Below are 16,344 nucleotides of genomic sequence, written 5' to 3' on the forward strand. Positions count from 1 at the left end.
AGAACCATATCAGCCTATGCCGCCACTGTAGGGCGAGACACAGCCCATTTCTGGGATGCACTGTGGTGTTCCCATGCCAGGGACTGCTCTGGAGTCTGCTGGGAGCTCAGGAAGCAACTAGGGACCCTGCATGTGCCATAAATGAGCACTTCATACCGAAAGGCTCTTGAATGTCTCATGGAGAGTGGTGCACAGTGTTTGATTTCACCTTATGTGAACTCACTGGCTGTTCACTTAGCCATCCTTCCCTGGGGCATTCTTTTGTGTGGGTATTTAGCACTTTGGAAGTCTTGACATGCTCGCAGCAGAAGAGAAACTCTATGGTTCTTTATGATTCCAGCCCTGCACAGCTTTGAACTGTCGGCACTTTTCAAGCCTTTAACAACTTAGCTTGCATGTTCTTTGTAAAAGGAATATGAACCCCCAGATAAAAGCTGAGTAATATATACTCATATGTCTGCAGCAAAACACTGATTCCATTATCTTTCCCTCATTTCTGGTTGCTTTGGTTGGAAGCCACAGCTGTACCTGGTCTGAAAAGTTGAGAAATGCAGAATTGTGACTAGACAGTTGCACACATGGCTGTCTGTTTGGGTCCTGGCAGAAGCATCTTGTGAAAAGCCCCTTTTCCCCCCTTTCTGTATGAGACTTAGTCATGGGAATTACATTCTTTCTTAAAGGTGCAGCTTATGTTCATACCATGGTTTTCTCTGTTGCTGTTCATTCACCTGCATTTTCCTTCTCATCACTTCCTTTTCTCTCTGATCCCTCTTACACCTTGTGTCTTCCTCACAGTTTTCCCTGTCATTTGTGTGAAGTAAGGCTAACCAGGCCCTCCTGCCCCAAGAGTTTCTCATTCTCAGCTTTGTCCATTTTGCTACTCTAGTGTCTGCCTCTGTTTGTTTGTTTGTTTTTTGAGACAGAGTCTCATCCTGTTGCCCAGGCTAGAGTGCAGTAGCACCATCTCAGCTCACTGCAGCCTCCGCCCGCCGGGATCAAGTGGTCCTCCCACTTCAGCCTCCCAAGTAGCTGGGATATCACCATGCTCAGCTAGTTTTAAAAATTTTTTGTAGAGATGGGGTCTCGTTCTCCTGCCTAGGCTGGACTTGAACTGCTAGGCTCAAACAGTCCTCTTGCCTTGGCCTCCCAAAATGCTAGGGTTATAGGTACAAGCAACTGTGCTGGGCACCCTGGTGTCTGCAAGTGCTGACCCCTTCAGAGAACGTCCATCGGGCGTTGTATTTTGTATTCTATGTGAAATCTCCTTGTACGTTTCGAAGAAGAGGACAGGGTGTAGGGTGAGACTGCCCTTTACGTTGTTTGCTCTGTTTGGTTGGGTTGTGAGGAAGGGACAGCTGTCACTCGGCTGTCCTAGAGCCTCAGACCTAGAGCTTTCGCCGAGGGTGAGGCTGGCGAGAGGCTTTTTGCTGAAGCATCCTGAGGGCTTGACAAGGTCCAGTCCTGACCTGGAGTCACTCAGCACAGCAGCGTCATACAAAGGTTCCAGGTCATTGGGTGAGGACGGCATCTGCAGGAGGCTCCCCACAGACACAGTCACCTCCTGGATGGTTTCCCTCTGTCTCCGTTGTCAAACCCATCACTGTTTTATTTCCTCCTGTTAGACCCCAGAGCCAGAAGTGGAACCACCCAGAGCCCCTGAGCTCAAGCAGGGGCTGTATGAGCTCTCAGCGAACAACTTTGAGCTGCACATTGCACAAGGTAAGGGGGACGTCCTGGTGCCAGCTTCAGAGAACCACTATTACTCCTTGGCGTGCTGGGTTTTTCCTTCCTGCCACTCAAGGGCTGTTAGCAGCATCAGTGTTGCTGAGAAAGGGTGGCTGTCTTCAGGACCTGTTGGGACTGTTGTTCAGTGCACCTCCTCTTCACATGGTTCTCCTTTTGTCTATGCCCTTACAGAAACACCAAGTCTCATGCTAAGCACACATTACCCACACCCTAGCTGGACAGTGCATCCTTGGATAAGAGTGTTTATTTACAGGTTCACCTCATTTTATTGCTCTTTGCTTTATTGCACTTTGGAGATACTGCATGTTTTACGGATTGGAGATTTTGGCAGCCCAGCAACTGGCAGGTCTCCCCGTTTTCCCAGCAGCATGTGCTTGCTTTGTATCCCTCTGTCAGCATCTTTTTAGCAATAAAATACTTTTTAATTAAGGTACATTGTTTTTAAAGAAATAATGCTGTTGCACATTTAATAGACTATAGTGTAAACATAACTTCAGTATTCACTAGGGAAGCAAAAAATTTGTGTGACTTGTTTTATTGTGATATTAGCTTTATTGCAATGGTCGGAAACCAAACCCACAGAATCTCAGAGGTCTGCCTGTGTATTAATGGTAATCATATGCTTAATGACCTCAGGCAGAAACAAAAGCTTCTCCCTATCTAAACAGAATTTAGACTGGGCACCATGGCTTATGCCTGTAATCCCTCCACTTGGAGAGAACAAGGTGGGAGAATTCCTTGATCCCAGGAGTTCGAGATCAGCGTAAACAAGACCTTGTCTCTATAGAAGATTAAGAAAAACATTAGCTGGGTATGGTGGTGCATGCCTGTAGTCCCAGGCACTCCAGAAGCTGAGGTGGAAAGATCACTTGAGCCTGGAAGGTCAAGGCTACAGTGAGCTGTGATCACGCCACTGTACCCCAGCCTGGGCGACAGAGCGAGACCCTGTCTCAGAAAACAAACAAAAACCAGAATTTAATGGCCCCATTACATGAATCAAATTACTTACTCTTTACACTTAAAAGATCTTTCTGTACCACATCCCACTTTTTGAAAATGGTCTCCTAATATCAGAATGATCCCCATAAAATTTTCAGTGTGAATACCCTAAGTCTTCCTTTATTCACACATAGATGTGTCTCAGAAAACTTGGCTCAACACTGAATGACTTGAAAGCAAATTTGGCTTCCTGGCCAGCTCCCTCTAGCAAATGCTACCATGGAGAGAAATCCCCTTAGAAGGCTGGTTTGGAAACGTGAGAAAGGATTGCCTCTGGCCTTGTGACTTGTGCCTGCTGGGAGTCAGAGCCCCTCCCCCACCACACTTACTGTCCACAGTACCTTATCGTGAGGCCTTCAGCCTTTTCCCGTTTTTGTTAAAAGTTGTTATGTCATCTGTACCAGTGCTCTGGCCACCCCTCGGCATGCTTTCCTCTATGGGAATGCGTTTTCAGCTGGGGTTGGCTTGGGCTCTACGCAGGATGAGTTTATAGACCGACTCCGGCGGGCCACTCTGACAGTGGGTCCCTGCCACAAAGCAGTGTCGTGTAGGTACCAGGGTGGCTTCCCATTAGTACTCTGATTGGGTTCCTGGAGAGCCTGTCTCCACCTTACAGTGCAGGGTCTACCATGCACCTGCACATGGTTTTTAATGGAAGTTGTTAACTTTTAAAGGAAGTTTTTCACCACTTTTTTCAAATGCATCATTGCCGTGCTGATGAGGCAGCAGCCGTGAGCCTTAGCGTGGCAGAGTCCTGCCCAGAGGCCAGGCACATGTCCACTGGTTAGTTCTCTCCCCGGCCACAGTATGCTTTCAGTTTGTTGTCAGCCTGATGTCAGAGTAGAACAGACTAAACACCTTCTGTGTCCAAAGAATGATGCTGTGAGGGTTTGATTTTTATTTTTTCCTTGTTCCTAGCCAAGGGGGTGATATTTCATTTTTTAAACTTTTTTTAATGGTAAAATATAATAGAAAACAAAGGTAGGGCTGAGTGAATTTTTATAGAATGGTCACACTGTAACCACTGTCCAGTTCAAGAAATGAAACAGCCAGCCTCCCATGCCCCATCCACGGCACAGCCTGCCCTCCCTTCCTCTCGGAGAAGGCACTTTGCTGACATTTGTGGACACCACTTGTATTAGTTGTTTTCACACTGCTGATAAAGACATACCTGAGACTGGGCATTTTACAAAGGAAAGAGGTTTAATGGAGAACTCACAGTTCCACGTGGTGGGGGAAGCCTCACAACCATGACAGAAGGCAAGGAGGAAGAAGTCACATCTTAAGTGGATATTGGCAGGCAAAAAGAGCTTGCGCAGGTAAACTCCCGTTTTTAAAACCATCAGATCTGGTGAGACTTATTCACTATCATGAGAACAGCATGGGAAAGACCCGTCCCCAAACATCTCTTTCTTGCTGGGGACGTAGGTGGTTTGACCTGTAGAGCTCCCCGTGGTCCAGACTTTGCTAATTGTATCCCTGTGGTATGTTCTACATGTTTCCCTGATTTCTTCATTTCCTGTAAATTGGTAGTTGGGTCTGGGGACAGAATCAGTTTCAGTGTGATGTTTTTGGGGGGGTTTAGGAAGACCTCATAGCTGGTAGGGGTACAGAACGTCCGGTTGTCTCTTTGGGATGTGGGCAACCATGACACGTAGCACGTGGGTCCATTCATTCATTAGGGCTGCCAAGTGCTGAGACTCATTCAAGCGTCCCTTCATTTTTTAAGCAAGAGAAACTCACCCTCTTTTATCACCTGGTTATTCAGTGGTATAGTCATATAGGAGAGGCAGGAGCAATGCCTGATTCTTTCCCTTTCTTATAGTTTTCCAGGTAATGAGTTGATTGCTGATTGTCCATCAAAGATGACAAATTTGGTTTTGAGTATTGTTTTGAACTCATGAATAGAAACACATGTGATGGAGTCCCTTTGTACCAATTAAAGTGCTCATGCCGTACTGAGATTTGCTAAGCAGGACAAAGATCTGATTCTTCAATTAACTCTCTAGTGAGGTCTGACATAAATTACAGTTCCTCTTTCCCCCGTCTCTGCCCTGGCTCTCCATTCCAGGCGACCACTTTATCAAGTTCTTTGCTCCATGGTGTGGTCACTGCAAAGCTCTGGCTCCAACCTGGGAGCAGCTGGCTCTGGGCCTTGAACATTCTGAAACTGTCAAGATTGGCAAGGTGAGTGAAAGCCCTTATTAAACTGGAAATGGACTGCTTTGGGCTGGATTAATTAGCAGAGTGGCCCATTATTCATTCTGCATGCAAAGTCGCAAACTTGATTTATTAATTCCATTTAGTGTGCCACTTGATAATTCATTTCACCTTCACAGATGGCAGCTTAGTTTTGAGTTTTGCTGGCTTTTCCACAGCCTAGAGATAAATTATGGCCTCGGCTGCTTTGTTTATTTTGAAGAGATGGCCAAATCTGAATTGGCAGCCCCAGAGCCTGTTCTGCAAAGATACGGGGGTAGAGCCTTGTAGAATGTTCACTGGACGAACTTGGAGACCATCCATGTTCGACCTCACCCAGGAGCACTCTCTAAAAGGACCCTGGCTCTGTGCTCACCCACGCACGCGGAAGACCCTCTTTCAGTTTGCACTGTGCCTGGGATTCTTTCCAGCATTTCCCACTTTATACAGAGAAGCCAAGAGTGATGTCTGACAACTTCTGTGTGACTGGATTTTCTGGAAATATCCAGCGCAGCTCCAGGAACATGAGACACTTTTACTCTTGTCCACTTTCCAGCACCCACCAGACACCATGCACAGATTTCCTTTCTTAAAAATCTCATTTTTCTACCTTGCCACAGGGCCGATTTGTATACAGAAGTAATGCTGCATGTCCAGGAATGAATGATAGTTAATAGTATGATCTACCTGGGATGGGGAGATGGTCAAAAGCGTAAGCCTGGGGGTTGGGTTGACCTGGCTGGCTGACCTTGGGCAAAACCTGTCCATGCCTCGGTCTCCCCCTCTGCAAAACTGAGCTAAGATCTACTGTGTGGTATCCACGCAGATGAAAGTACATTGCTTAGTATGATGCTCAGCATGGGGGAGATGCTTAGTAAATTGTAATCACTTTTGATGTCAGTTAAATGGATTTTTCACTGTTGCCTCTTAAACATGATAATGCATACTAATTATACATGTTATGATTATCAGTTTATTGAACATTTTGGGGAAGTAATTATAAAATAATCTTGTCTACTATCTTATGCTGCTCCTTGTATCCTTACTTTAAATGATTATATGAACATGTATGGAAGATTATTTTTGGTTTATGGCCATAGAGGATCCTAGCAGACCCAGGCATGAGCAGACAAGTCTAGGTGGCCATGCTGAAGCCCTTCATCCTTGGCACATGTGGCTGGGTTACACTGGCCCCTTAAAAATGCTTTCCTCTCCCGACCTTGGGCTGAGGCTCCCTGTACTTCAGTTCAGCACCTTAGCTGCTCTCTGATGGGTCTTAGGTGTTGAAATAATATTTTTACCCTCCTTTGCTGACATAGCGAAAAACAACTTAGTCCTGCCTATTTTAGTGCTGGTAGAAAATAAAAAAGAAAGCGGTGACTTAGAGCAAGATGTTTCATGTAAATGTTGGACAAGCAGAATTTTTATAAGATTTAGATGAAATAAAAAGCTTGAAGAGCTGTGATTGTTGGTAAATTTGTAGAGTTAAGGACAGATTATAATCTTGACATCTTTTCAGTCTTACCTTTATTATATACCAACTACTTCTTTTTAAAACTCACTCCTTGCTCCCTCTTGATTTTAAAACCCTCTAAGTTTGAGCATAAGTTCTAAGCCGGCATGTGAACTGGTCTGGGTCCTAGTCGCCGACAGCCAGGCTAGCCCCCCTCCCGCTGCCCACATCACCACCACCAAACGTCAAGCCAGGGCCCTGACTCCAGCTACCAGGTGCTGACTTAACTTGCTTGAGTTAAAATGTTGCTTCCTAAAAATTGGCATGTTTAACTGAGCTATTAATACAGTAAATCTTCTCTCTAAAGTAAATCTCTTTTCCTTGCTCCCTTTTAGCTCAGGGATATTTTAGCGTAGAATTCTCTTCAAAAACTGCACCTTGCTGGCAGAGTTGCTACAGAATCAATCTGGATTTTGAAAAGAATATTTGTAAAGTACAAAGCATCCAGTAGTCCCGTTAGCAAAAAGGTTCATGAAGAAACTGACTGGGAAGCTGATCTGCCTTTTATTCCCAGGTTGATTGTACACAGCACTATGAACTCTGCTCCGGAAACCAGGTTCGTGGCTACCCCACTCTTCTCTGGTTCCGGGACGGGAAAAAGGTATGTCTGCACTTCTGAGTACTGAGAGTTCTTCATCTCTTAACCCCAGCAGGCTGAGCTATCAAGTGGTTTAATGGGTACAGCGAATTGCCAGTCTTAATTGTTAGGGCATTGGTTTGGAGGAATGTGAATTATAGAGCAAAGGTCTTTCTCTTAATTGATAAGATTTGGGTTGTGGAGATAAATTCATTTGTTACACTACCTTAAAACATTTCAGTGGCCCAGGTTATCACTAGAATAACCCAGATCTTACAGTCATAGGGTAACTGTGCTCCGGTCATGAACACAAACCTTCAGGCCTTTGAACAGAGCTAAGGCTTGTGCTTCATCTGGTTCTGCCCCTCTCCCTTCCTCCCTGGCCGATCGTCAGCGGCTCAGAGTTCCCCATCAGCCAGCGGCTCAGAGTTCCCCATCAGCCGACGGCTCACTGGCAGGCCTCCGCCCGAGACTTGCGGATGCATAACCCCGCAGAGCGAAGAGGGGCCTGTACTGTTCTCTCCCCAAAGCCAAGGCATTTGGTTATCCTCCCTACATTCCTGTCTAAATACAAACATGCACATTTCACGCGGCATGTGCGCCACAGCTAAAACAGCTGGGAGATCTGACCTAGGCAAGCAGGGTTTGGAAGGCTTCAGTGATTCAGAACACCTAAGTGGATTCACTCAGCAGTGTGCCTGTGTCTCGGACAGGTCGATCAGTACAAGGGAAAGCGGGATTTGGAGTCACTGAGGGAATACGTGGAGTCACAGCTGCAGCGCACAGAGACTGGAGCTGCGGAGACCATCACGCCCTCAGAGGCCCCGGTGCTGGCAGCCGAGCCTGAGGCTGACAAGGTGGGTGCCTGCTGGGGTCGGGATCCCCATAAATGGCCCATGGCCCCCCACCTGCCCACCCTCAGCCTTCTCAAATGCTTTGAGAGAGTTTGAGGACAGAGTCATTCTGGTGGTTGGCTACAGCTGCATTTTCAACATTTTTCATCGACTTTTGCATGCTCTCAAGGGTAAATGTAAACAAAAGCTTCCCTTTTAAAAACATGAAATAGATGTGAGACAAATCCCAAGACAATACTTCGTATCAAAAATCTCTAGAGAATCCTTTCTTTCTGCTTCATTCATTTTAAAGGATGACTCTGCTCGGCAGGTTTCTGCTGTGAAATCTTGGCTGCTGGCCCTGGGTCCGTGATTGTGTTCCTGACCTTGCTCCTGGCATTTCCCTTTGCCCCTGTTGTAAAGACCCCTAGAAGAACCACAGCCAAGAGGGCATCCGCAGCCATCAGGCCAGTGACTGTAGATGTAACCTGCTTAAGGCAGTCCTGACATACCGAGGAATTTCCATCCTTCACTCAGGTAGCAGGAGGTTTTAGATTCATTTGTTCTGCTTTATCAAGCCCTTGTTATGTACTAGGCCACCAAGAAATCAAAGTAAGACTGGTTTCCTGCCTCTGAAGCATACAGGTCTCTGAGGCAACTGGGGAGAAGACACACAAGCCAACGGCAGGGGCCTGGGGCAGAAGTGTGCGCAGGGCTGGTTGCTGGAGAGAGGTGGGGGCAAATGGGCAGGAAGTGTCCCTAAGGAGCTGATGGACAGATCTGTGTTGGACAGATAGGCTGGGCAGAGCTGCCACTGAGGGGCTGCACCAGCAGAGGCGCAGCCCGAGAATCAGCTGGTGTTTCCACAGGGCAGGAGCTGGGGCGGAGAGACCAGGGTGGGAGATAGGTTGGGATGCTATGTAGGATCCCTGAGAATAGCAGAGGTAGGAGCTGGAGTTGGGAGGATGTGGGTGGCCGGCTAAGGATTATGAACTGTATCCCATATTCACAGGGAGCCCATGGAGGTTTTGTGCAGATTGGGGTTGTAGGAAGGATGACTGGCATGCACGCGAGCTGGAGGTAGGAAGCTGCTGAATGAGGCCATTAAAGATGACGAGCCCCACACTGCAGCTGTGACTGCGGGATGGTGAGGGGAAGAAAGACATCATGAGTCCAGCCTGCTGCGCGCAGTTTCCGCAGTGGGGAAGAGAGTAGGGAGGGAGGGAGGGAGAGTCCTGGGCGAATCTGATTCCTGTATATCTGCTGGAGGATGGTACTTGGCACAGGGGCGGGGTCAGAGTGGGAGGACGGTGATGAGCTTGGTTTTCAAAGTGTTGATCTTCAAGGCTGTTGGCTGTGTGGGTGGCAGTGTCCAGTGGCAGTTCAGTCCATGAGCCTGGGGTTACGGCAGGAGGTCTGCACTGGACGAGAGTGCTCGTGTCATCCTCTTCAGGTAGAAGCCACTCCTTGAAGGCCAGGAGTTTGATTTGGAAAAACCAGTGGAGCCACAAACCCCCTCCTTTCCGGGTGGGTCTGCATGGAGCCTTCTTACCCCCACACCCCCGTCCCTAGTTGGTCTCTCATAGGTCAGGGGTGGCCTGGGTGTTTAAAAGTTGACGTTGGTTGAAGAAGTAAACAGATGATTTTGTAGTTGTTAGGACCGCATAGGTAGGAGGAGTGTATGTGTCATGGTGGTTACAAAGGTCATCCCAAATTGAGTGTAATTATATACCGTGGATGTTTTCGTCACAACACCATTTCTATTTATAATACAGTTTTCCACCATTAAGTGGGTCTTTTCAGCGAGTGCGGCGTCATGTTTCTGGACATAAAGATGGTAGTGTTCCACAGTGGCCCCGCTTGGCCCCCGTCACCGACATATGTTACTCGATGCCAGACTCAAATGGAGCAGCCCTGGTACACTTAGCCACATGATAAATCATCCCATTCCTGCTCTCAGGAGAGAATCGCAGATCCATTTTTGGAGAAACACATAGACGTCATTCTGTAAAGAACTGTCAAGAGAGAATGGCTTTAAAGCAGACTGCCATGTAGCACCTTTCCCTTAAATTCTTCAGCCAGAGCCTCCATCAGCATTTTTCGAATTGACCTAAAACAGGCTGCTTTCCATTTTTATGTTCAGTGTAAAACAGATATCATTGCCTGCGCTATGGTAAGTCGCTTCCTTCTGTTGCATAGAGAGGATGTCACGAAGGGTGAGAGGAGAACAGGGTGGCCAGTGAGAAAAGCTGCTGAGGATCAGACTTCACTGGTGTCCCGGAAACTCCAAGCCTGGAGGTGCAGACTCAAGCCTTGGACACCCAGGGCTGCCTGGTCTACACCACAGAGCCCTGGAAAGTTGTCAGAATAGTGGCCTGGGGATTTTCAACCTGCCTCATCCCCAAAAGACAGCGTGCCACCCCCTCCACCTGCCACCCTGTCCCATACAGTATCCAGCCACCTCCTCACAGCATCTCCCAGGCGCAGGACCCAGGGACTTGTATTGATCTCTCTGCCCTTCAGAGGCAGCCAGCCTTTGTGTGTAGCTTGTGAAATGCAGATTATGTAGGTATTTTTGTGCAACTTAGGAGCATGTATAACTGCATTTTTAAAAAAATTACTGATTCATGTCTCTGCAATCCCAAAGCATGGCCCTGCTCAACTTTAATGGATGTACTTGAACTGTGGCTTTTCCCTCCCCTGAAGGGCACTGTGATGGCACTCGCTGAGAAGAACTTCGATGACACCATTGCAGAAGGAATAACTTTCATCAAGTTTTATGCTCCATGGTAAGTGGCTGTTTAATTAGAAACTACTTTGTCCTAGTGTACTAAGTCACATCATGTTTTTCAGCTCACTTGCCATGCCTCCAGACTCAATGTTGGGCACATGTTACATTTACATGTAGATCATGTAGTAGGAGATAAGGAAACGTTATTATGTTCCTGTATTCAATTCTGTTAAAATTCAGTGGCCTCAACAATTACATATGGAGAATGAGGCTAAAGTTCTGTCACCTTTGGTGAAAACATAAAAATGGAGGCAAATTACGATGGCCACATTCAGTTTTGTGGTATCTGCACTTTTCCAAATAGATTGCTTTTTTTTTTTTTTTTTTTTTTTTTTGCACTAAACAATGTGTTATGTTATAGCTTTGCTCCTCGGTTCTTTTAAGTAATGTTATAGAGAAATCCAGTAGATTCTGTTCTAGCCATTCTGTATGAATGGCTGTGCAGTTTCCTGAACCTCTATGCCATGTGGTCTTGGAGACCAGAGCAGAAATGGGTTGCAGGTAGGGTGAGATCCATACAGTCAACGTGGATGTCTTTTAATTCCTTTGAAACCCCAGTTTCCTCAGCTGAAAAATGGGAGTAACTTTTTGTCTTCACAAATAAAACAATCCGTTTGGAAAAGCAGAGTGTTCAGGACAACATTAGATTCTTTATCTAAACATGATAAAGGCGTCAGTTGTCTTGTTTGTTACACTGCACACGTTTCTGAGAAACAGCAGGGGTAAACAGTTAAGTACAGGACTCGCAGGAAGCATAGCAGTGCCTTTCAAATAATTTTCAACGTTTAAAAAGCTAAAGCTCCGTAGATCAAGTATCAAGAAAGAGGATCCCGTTTTGCTGAAGGGGAGCCATCCATACGGCAGGAGGGTGTCAAAAGAGACTCAGAAACAAAGTCGGGCGCAAGGGAGGGTTTGAACCAAACTTGGGCATGGCCTTGAAGCTCATGCCAAATCACTGAAGTACCAAGGAGGCCTTAAAATGGTTTTGAAATTTTGAGACCATAAGCAATCAAATCTAAAATGTCTTTAGCATTCAAGTGACTTTTTAGAAAATGTGTGGCATCTGTCTTGTTCCCCGCTCCTGCTCCATTTACAAACCAGGTAGCTCCATTTGCAACCTGCTTGGTTGAGATCCTGGTCTCAGGATCTCAACTTGTTTTCAGGCTGGCTGGCTTCTGTCACGTTATCTGAAAGTCTCCTTGGATCAACTTTTCATTCTTCTTTTGGGATGGGAGGAGGAGGAAGAGTTTGTGTGCACCTAGTGGGAGAATTTGATATTTTCTAAATTTCTAGGCAATTGTTGACTGTCCCATACAGAGGAAACAGGGCTTGTCTTGGCAGCAAAGTGTAGGTGAATGATCTCAACCCAGAATCTCAACAAAGCTGCCATTTTTCTCTTCCTAGGTGTGGTCATTGTAAGAATCTGGCTCCCACTTGGGAGGAACTCTCTAAAAAGGAATTCCCTGGTCTGGCAGGGGTCAAGATAGCTGAAGTAGACTGCACCACTGAACGGAATATTTGCAGCAAGTATTCGGTGGGTACTTGGATGGACTCTGATGGGGTCTGTGAGTGTGGGAAGTAGAGACTAAGGGAACTGTGACTCAGCCAGGATCAATCACTCTGCCCTCATCCTGTCAACAGACCAGTTTCTGTGTCCCTTGGAGTTGTGTTGTTTTGAGAAGCAAAACAGATCCCCTCTCAAAGGAAAGGCATTCTTCTCTGCCTGCTTTTTAGTTAGTATCCGTGTTTCAGTGCAGGTTTTTAGGCCTTGCTGAGTGTAAGGCTGTGAAGTAACAGATCCCATGCCATGGACTGTGGAGCTGCCCACACCACCATTGCTGATGATTGACCAGCGGCCTGTAGTCTTTGCCGTAAATACCCAAGTCGCTCATTTTTTCACACATAAGCTAAAATTTTAAAATGCGGTGGCTGAATCTAAGAATCATTTCAACATAACCTTCTTTCTGAAAGGGCCATGCCAAAGTCGGTCCTGTGCTTGGGTTAACTACTGCCTTCATTCCAAGCTGTTAGCACAATCTGGTGGCCTGGAAGATTTGTACTTTTTATTTCTCCTTTTGCATTATTAAAACACTTCTGGAGCCTTTTAGATGGAGAATAAATATAACCGAGATGTACTTTCCCTATCATTAATAGATACCAATTGTTTTTTGTGCCCTAAAATTCTTAAAGAAACTAGTTGCAACTGTAAAATGTATCCCCAAGGATCTTGCTCTCATGGTCTGGTCTGCAGACCAGCAGGGCATCACCAGGGAGCTTGTTGGAAATGCAGACTCCCAGGCCTGCTGAAGCCAAGTCCATCTTCACCAGATCCCCAGGTGCTCGTGTGCACAGTAAAGACGGAATGGGTCTACTTTATAGTAAAATCATTCCTTTGATGCTAATCTTTAATGATGTAATTTTTAATTAAGAAGTGAACACACAGCCCTCGGCTTTGCTTTCTAAACGGTCAGCTCCTGTTTTAATGGAATGTACATACACGAAGAAGTGTATCTTCCAGCCACAATGGGCGGAGTGTATCTGGTTTTATTTATAAAGCGTTTTTTATGTGATCTGGGCTGCTGGTTTGCAAACTTTTTTCTTTTGTGTTTTTAAGGTTCGAGGCTACCCTACTTTGTTGCTTTTCCGAGGAGGGAAGAAAGTCAGCGAGCACAGCGGAGGCAGAGATCTTGACTCGTTACACCGCTTTGTCCTTGGCCAAGCGAAAGACGAACTCTAGAAACGCAGAAGTCACCTCTCCTGCCAGGCTCCTGCACCCTGCGTCTAGGAGTTCAAACCCACAGAGGCCACTGGGTTCCTGGTGGTGGCTGTTCAGAAAGCGGAACAGACTGAGCGTGCGGTATCTTCTTTGTGTGTGTGTTTCTCAAGCCAACACACTCTACAGATTTAGTTTCTCTAAGTAAATGTGTAACTCACGGTCACTGTGTAAACTAAATATTTTCAGTGGCGATGTGTCCCCTTTGACCCTCTCTTGATGAAATTTAAATGGTTTCCTTTGAGACTAAAATAGGGGGAAATCAAATTGCTGGACTATTTTTGGCTCCTGAGTGATTTTGGTGAAAGAAAGCACATCCAAAGTATAATTTGTTAACTGCCCATGAGTTTTGGAAAGGCGGCCTTGTGGCAGTATTGACGTTCCTCTGATCTTAAGGTCACAGTTGACTTAATACTGTGGTTGGTCCGTAGCATGGAACAGATTTACATGCAAAAACCCACACCTCTGGAAGATACCGTCACGGCCACTGCTGGAGCTTCTGTTCTGTAAATGCCCTCTCAATGTGAGAGGCTAGCCATAATGAAAGCAGCGGTACTTCTGACTGTGCCTGAGTAAGAGAATGCTGATGCCATAACTTCGTTACTTGTCAAATCAGTTACTGTTCAGGGGATGCTTCTGTTTCCCACGGGGTGAAACATTTCTTTAGTTCATCACGTTAACGTGAAGACAGAGTCCACGTGAACTTTAAGACTGGATGTCTCCCATAGAAAGGGTAGGCATGGAAAATTCCACGAAGCTTGTTCTGAGTATTTCATTAACTCATAGAAAGATTCCGGTTGTATTTGTCTCCTAGGGTGACAAGACCAGATTAGCATTCCCAGGCCTGGGTATCCAGGGAGGCTCTGCAGCTCCCCTGAAGGGCCCTAACTAGAGAGTTTCTGATTCTGTTCCTCAGTAGTCCTTTTAGAGGCTTGCTCTACTTGGTCCGCTTCAAGGAGGTCGACCTTCTAATGTATGAAGAATGGGATGCATTTGATCTCAAGACCAAAGACAGATGTCAGCGGGATTGCCCTGGCCCTGATGTGCACAGCTGTGGCAGCTGTTGATGTCAGCGTCCTCTAACTCATGCTATCCTTGTGAGTAAACTTCTTTTATTATCTCCTTCGGGAATAAGCACTTGTAGGACTAAGCTCTAAGATAGGTGTTTGTCCTTTTACTATCGAGCTACTTCCCATAGTAACCATTTTGTGTCCAACACCCTTCACCCACCTCCCATGCGCAGGGGGATGTGGACACTTGGCCCAAAGTAACTGGTGGTAGGACTCTTAGAAATAAGACCACTTACACTGTCTGAGGCAGAAGATAACAGCAGCATCTCGACCAGCCTCTGCCTTAAAGGAAATCTTTATTAATCACGTGTGGTTCACAGATAATTCTTTAAAAAAAAAAAAAGCCCCAACCTCCTAGAGAAGCACAACTGTCAAGAGTGGCTTCAGCTTTGCATCATGAGTCTTCTGTTCCAGGAAAATCAAAGTGGTACAATTTGTTTACACTATGATACTTTCTAAATAAACTTTTTTTTAAAAAGTCTGGTCTTTCCTTCAATGTTACAGCAAAACAGATATAAAATAGACAATAAATTATAGTTTATATTTACAAAAAAAGCTGTAAGTGCAAACAGTTGTAGATTATAAATGTATTATTTAATCATTTTACTATGAAATTGCCTTCCCAGTACATGATTGTGAAAAAGACATTTAGAAAATATTCTAAAATTTAATCTGAGCCTCACTTTCTACAAGGGAAATCATGATTTCAGTTCATAAACAGCACACTCATCCCCCTAACGCCATTCTTCCATGCTGGGCACCCTTCCTCATTTTATTTCCTTCGTTAGTCTGCCCCTGTGGTATGGTACGCTGGATAGTAAAGAGACAGAGAGAGAACCGCTTCCGCTTTTAGAGTCGGCAGTCCAGAGGTTAACGTGCAAGTCAAAGAACCATTTCAGTAATTCCAGTAAGAGGTGCAGTATTGCCTTCACGTGTTACATGGCTACGCACCCCTTGCAGCCTTACCTCAGAATGTAATCAGTCTACTTGTGGTACTAGCAAAGAGTACAGCAAGTGGAGGGTTGAGGTGTAGAAATGGTATGACTTGTTTTGGCTGAAATAAGTATATTTTCATACCAGCAAAACTCCAGCCCAAACATACAACAGCAATGACTGAGATAAACGTGCACCATGGAGCCCTGGCTGTGGCCTGGGCTGTGGGTCCTGCATGAAGCTGGACTTCCTGGGGATGAAATTGAACAGAGGTGTTCCCTCCATTTTCTCAATTTGTTTGTAAAATCTACCTTTGATAGACAGTACTGAACCAGCTGATACTTTAGCCAAGAATACATTTAACTCCTTTGAGATTATTTTCCCTATTTACTAACACCCCAAATTGCTTGATCTATAGCTAAAACTAATTTTTGGTGGGGTTTTTGGGGGAGGAGAGCTTCAAGGTTATGTTTCTGTAGTTACCAGACCTTATACTACAGACATCCAAACTCGGCCACAGACCAACAACTACTCACGTCATTACCAAGTGAGCAAATTATGAATGAGGTCCTTTAAAATCTTCTTAGGTAATAAGGCACTGGCATGAGATGGTTTCAAAGTCTCATCGTCCCACCTCCAATTGTGCTTCTGTTTTTTAAGGCAGATGTAATCTAGGAATGCAAGGCAGAATGTGTGTCCCCAGCATCTGGTGTCAAGTTAGTGGCATCCACAAGCTCTTACAACCATATTCCTGTATTTTTTCAGAATGACATTGGAGTTGTCATCAAAGTAAAGAACCGAGATGGCATTTAGTTTAGTTGGCGCACAGCACGGTTTGGGGACATACTCAGGGTTCATAAGGTGAACCTGTTCCAAAACAGAAGGGGAGAAATGTACCTTAGAAATGACA

At 45.6% G+C, this 16,344-nt stretch overlaps 2 protein-coding genes across 3 annotated transcripts in view; one reads left to right on the forward strand and one right to left on the reverse strand.

The window, feature by feature from the left end:
• The window catches only part of TXNDC5 (thioredoxin domain containing 5), a 28,647-nt gene extending 13,673 nt beyond the window's left edge, over nucleotides 1-14,974 (forward strand). For both annotated transcript variants that reach the window (XM_032250011.1, XM_032250012.1), the window contains exons 4-10: nucleotides 1,623-1,719; nucleotides 4,817-4,932; nucleotides 6,972-7,058; nucleotides 7,748-7,891; nucleotides 10,574-10,656; nucleotides 12,063-12,192; nucleotides 13,273-14,974. In XM_032250011.1, coding sequence (XP_032105902.1) covers nucleotides 1,623-1,719; nucleotides 4,817-4,932; nucleotides 6,972-7,058; nucleotides 7,748-7,891; nucleotides 10,574-10,656; nucleotides 12,063-12,192; nucleotides 13,273-13,395 — 780 coding nt within the window. In that variant the 3' untranslated portion in view covers nucleotides 13,396-14,974. The remainder of the gene's footprint in view (nucleotides 1-1,622; nucleotides 1,720-4,816; nucleotides 4,933-6,971; nucleotides 7,059-7,747; nucleotides 7,892-10,573; nucleotides 10,657-12,062; nucleotides 12,193-13,272) is intronic.
• The window catches only part of BMP6 (bone morphogenetic protein 6), a 162,693-nt gene continuing 161,129 nt past the window's right edge, over nucleotides 14,781-16,344 (reverse strand). Inside the window, exon 7 of the mRNA XM_032250010.1 lies at nucleotides 14,781-16,301. Within this exon, the coding sequence (XP_032105901.1) occupies nucleotides 16,152-16,301 (150 nt within the window). The 3' untranslated portion in view covers nucleotides 14,781-16,151. The remainder of the gene's footprint in view (nucleotides 16,302-16,344) is intronic.

The sequence above is a fragment of the Sapajus apella genome, unplaced genomic scaffold (genome assembly GCF_009761245.1).
Source record: "Sapajus apella isolate SASKATOON/1434 unplaced genomic scaffold, GSC_monkey_1.0 scaffold70, whole genome shotgun sequence".
Lineage (NCBI taxonomy): Eukaryota > Metazoa > Chordata > Mammalia > Primates > Cebidae > Sapajus > Sapajus apella.